Source organism: Cibotium barometz, chromosome 8, assembly GCF_041138505.1.
Source record: "Cibotium barometz isolate CiBa-2024 chromosome 8, ASM4113850v1, whole genome shotgun sequence".
Lineage (NCBI taxonomy): Eukaryota > Viridiplantae > Streptophyta > Polypodiopsida > Cyatheales > Cibotiaceae > Cibotium > Cibotium barometz.
This window is the reverse complement of record NC_141053.1, coordinates 26,030,182-26,034,744: the sequence shown is the minus strand read 5'-3', so window position 1 is coordinate 26,034,744 and position 4,563 is coordinate 26,030,182. Positions and strand designations below refer to the sequence as shown.

The following is a 4,563-nucleotide window of genomic DNA, read 5'->3' as shown; positions in this document are numbered from 1 at the left end:
ATCATCAAGCTTGCAATCATGGTTTCCCTCTCCAATACCTTGAGCCCAGGCATCATCCATCCCTTAGGCCAGCCCGCCTACATGCGTAAGAGGATCGGCGGCGGCCACCCACCAACACACAGAAGCATGCAAAATCACGTGCTATAATAACTTCCCCTAAACTCCACTCCGCTTTCCTTTAAGATTCTAAAAAACCCAATGTACCGTTATTAGAGGCTAACTAAAAAAACTTCCAAAATGAGTGAGAAGATTTTCGTAAATCCAATATCACCTTAAAGGCTTCACTTCCAAAGTAAAGATGTCCAAGGTCACATATTATAGTCACTAGAGTCCAGCCATGTGTGCTTGCAACCAAAGAAAGAGTCTAGCTATGTGCTAATATAAGTGGTCTCTCTCACCAGAGGCTCGCATGATAGCTAGTGGTCAAAGTGAAGCCTCATAAAACACTCAATGGGCATGGCAACCCTAATAGCATCCTGAGGGCCATAACCACCATAATTAAACTCTTGAAATGAAATAAAAGGAAGCGCTTAAAAGAAATTTGGTAGAAAATAAAAGGAAGCACTTAAAAGAAAATAAAAGGAAGCGCTTAAAAGAAATTCGGTAGAAGGTGTGGCAATGTGTGTTGCTATAGTTTTATGGTAGCCTTAAGCCATTAGCTTTTAGTGCAAGGCAACAAATGTGATAGCAGTGGAGCCATATGATATACTATGCTGGCAATTTGGTAAAACGTATGACAGTGTGTCTAGCTAAAATTTCATGGTAGTCTTAAGTCTTAAGCCATTTGTTAGTGTCCGGTCGAGACCTAGCACTTGTGTGGTTCCAAACCACCTAGACGACTCCAGGGGAGATACAACTAATGCAATTGTGCCTAAAATGATAAGCCAACACTAGCGTGTTGTGCCACCGATCTGCCTAAGCTAAGGGAGTTAGTCGCATAACACATAGGTTAGCTCTTACATTTGATGAGATTTTTGACGTGGCTCCAAATTCTGTTTCCAAATAGGAGTCACATTCGGATAGGAATGACATTGGACCCATATTCCAATTAGAAGACATAGCTAGACAGAAAGTATTAACACAATCTAGTAATCAAATAGAATTTCACAGTACAGAGAATGGAGAGTTACACCAACAACCACTGTATCATTGTATCAACATAGTGTAAGCCTAGCACCATGTACAACACAAAAGGGACCCACAGATCACCCTCTCTACCCCCTTCTCTCTCCCATATCTTGGATAGTTCCCCTTTTCCCTTTTACATTTGCCTGAGTATTACCCGTTGGCAAGATTCAGTTACAAAGGTTTTGCCCAACAGACATACTAAGTGGCAAGGCTGGCGCCGGTCGTGCCGATGGTTGGATGACCCCCAACACCATTACCTTTAGTGCAAGGCAGACTAGCACAGTACATAGGGGAGCCATATGCTACACAACGCTGTCAAATAATATCCTTTAACCTTATAGGTGCAGCCACACCACGTGGTTGAGATGATTATGCATGATTAATGTTGGGCTAGTGGTAGTGGACATATGTTTTGCACACATGAGATGTCACTCTAGAGAGTCCTTGAAGCTACTACACATGTTAGAAATCACACCAAAAGGAATTCATTGATGCCAACCAAGTAAGACTTTGCAACTGCTACTAAAGCAAAGGAAAGGCACCATGCAAGCATAGTCATCCTACCGGATACAACCACATCTGGGTGGAAAAGTAATGGTGAGACGGAAGAGCAATGGCATGAACCCAAGAAAGGGACACGTATGTTGGTAGGTAACCAACATAGAGTTTGTGGATTATGCACATAAAAACATTAATAGAAGGAAGAGCAATGGCATGAAGCCAAGAAAGGGACACGTATGTTGGCAGGTAACCAACGTAGAGTTTGTGGATTATGGACATAACAAACATTAATAGAAGGAAGAGTAATGGCATGAAGCCAAGAAAGGGACACGTATGTTGGCAGGTAACCAACATAGAGTTTGTGGATTATGCACATAACAAACATTAATAGAAGGAAGAGCAATGGCATGAAGCCAAGAAAGGGACACATATGTTGGCAGGTAACTAACATAGAGTTTATGGATTATGCACATAATAACAAGCATTAATAGAAGGAAGAGCAATGACATGAATACAAGAAAGGGACACATATATTACACACAGAACAAACATTAATAGAAGGAAGAGCAATGGCATGAAGCCAAGAAAGGGATACATATGTTGGTAGGTAAACCACATAGAGTTTGTGGATTATGCATAGAACAAACATACTGAAGTGAATAATAGAAAAGACATTAACACACAATAATGCAAAGCTTTATGACTCAATCATAACTATACTCTTTCATTCTTACATTCTCTTACATTGTAAGTGCTTAGCGCATAGTCATATATATCAGTAATGCAAAGGTTTATGATTGAATTGTAACTGTACTCTTTCATTCTTACATTCTCTTACTACATTGTAGGCGCTTAGCACATAGTCAAATATATCAGTTAAAAACATACGATTCAGAGCATTTTCTTGGTATTGAAAATAATGATTGGTATCTTTAGATTCTTAAACTACTTATTCCTAAGCTATTCTAAGAATATGATTAACTATTGTTACCTAAGTTAACTAAGATAATAGCTGGCACACCATGTGGGTTGTCTAAGATTGGCCCCCACATAGTTGTGTGAGTCATCAACAAGGTAAGAAATAACATAGCCAAAAACTTCATGTTTGCTACAACAATACCCTGTAAAACCATGTTGTAATTTCCATTTTGATCTCGCCATGCTTCATTACTCACATCATCAGGCAGGTTTATTTTGATATGAATGCAATCTATGGAACCATAGCAGTTTGGTGAAGCCATGAAATGCCTAAAACCCATCTTCAATCTTTGTGAACTCTCCCTGGCGTGTTCCGCTTATTAAGGGGGAGAATAAACTCCTTTAGAAAATAAGACACTGTGGATTCCCCACATAGCCAACTGCCTCTATGCCTGGTTGTTGCCTAATGCAAGGATTATCATCACAATTGCAACTTTCTTTTCAACACTGAAAAGGCGGCCTGGCAATGAACTAAATGGAGCTGGCATTTGTCCCTGTTGAAGGTCTTCATGCACCAAGTTGCAAATTATGGTGAATAACATGAAAGACAACTTGAAAATTTCACACCATTGTTCACAATCAACATGAGAGTGGAATGTACAAAATGATTCCACCAACGGATGGATGATCTTGGCTTGATGCATACCTTAGTGGGCACTAGGCTGCCATCCACACACCTCAGACTCTTGCACTTTCAAGATCCATGTACTTGGCCGGCTCGTCTTCAGCACATTGAGCGCTTGCTGCGATTAGGGTCTCCACAGACTCCTTGTGGTAACCCTTGCATGAAAGGTAGAGAACTACTTGGGCGGCCATGCTGTAGAGGGATACGAAGGCCTGCAGGCTAACGCTCACAGCTGCAACACTAAATTTCCAAAGCATTGAAGCATCCTTGGAAACCGAGATCGGAAGAAACAGCGAGCATATGCAGACGAAGAAAACGCTGAGCCAGAAAGCCAGCCATTTGCTTCCATCTAGCAGATAACTGCTTCTCCTCATTGCATCCCAGCCCCGCTTCTCTTCAAGAATTGTAACAGGGTTAGCCAGGCTCCATACTATGCTTAAATAGACCAGCCCTACTATCAACCCAAGGAACAAAATGGTCACAGCAGGGATGGCTAGGTTTACTTTGACGGCTGATAATATGAGAGCAAAGAAGATGATCAAGATCATCGCAGCTATGATGATCCCCATAAACGTTGCAAGGAGGCACACCTTGGTGAAGATGATGTTTGTGATAGATCTAGGGATGGCCATCAGAGAGCTTTTGAACTTGAGGCTCTTGTCGAGGTAGCCTCTGCAAATGCTGAAAGTGAGTGGGGGCAGCGAAACCAAAGCGATGAAGAGGGTAAAGATGAAGGTGATGATGAAGTTGAGAGAAGGGTTAGGATAGGGTCGCCGCACGGCAATACTATCATCTTCTTGAGGTGGTGGTAACTGGCCTGTGGTAGCATTGTAGATCACGGAGATGGTGGCTGCAATAGTGTCTTTGTTGGAAGTTGGAGTAAAGGCTACAAGAAAAGCATAGGGGAGCACCTGCAAGAGCAATGCAATACACAAGAAATGCTTGAAGTTGCTGTGGAGAATTTGTGTGGTAACCTTGAGGATGCCAAGGAAGCCAAGGCGCTTCATAGCGGCAGTCATGGAGATGTTGAGAGGAGGAGGAGGCCGACTGGAGTGTTTCTCCTGGCAATTTTAAGACTACAGTGACTAACCTCGCCACATGACACTTATTTGGGCCCCTTTTTAGTGGTCATCAAGTGACATCAACTAAGACTTCTTCGTCTAACCTGCCTCTAATACAGAATTAGGAGCGAACCATCCCAGACACTTCCGACGACCATAAAAGATGCAAAAGACTTCCAAGTTCTAACTTTTAAGTTGACCAATCCACGTGACAAGACCTTGTGGATAAAGATATGCCACGTTCTAGAAATTAAAGCTCAAGTCAAAATT

At 42.0% G+C, this 4,563-nt stretch overlaps 1 protein-coding gene across 1 annotated transcript; it reads right to left on the bottom strand.

The window, feature by feature from the left end:
• Positions 1 to 3,285: 3,285 nt before the first annotated feature.
• Positions 3,286 to 4,239, bottom strand: LOC147636093 (uncharacterized). The gene has a single exon (XM_086802074.1). The coding sequence runs from the start codon at positions 4,237 to 4,239 to the stop codon at positions 3,286 to 3,288; it is 954 nt and encodes a 317-aa protein (XP_086658200.1).
• Positions 4,240 to 4,563: the final 324 nt, after the last annotated feature.

Excerpts from the sequence above, each read along its gene's own strand:
- LOC147636093 (XM_086802074.1), bottom strand. The coding sequence starts at position 4,239 with ATGAAGCGCCTTGGCTTCCTTGGCATCCTCAAGGTTACCACACAAATT.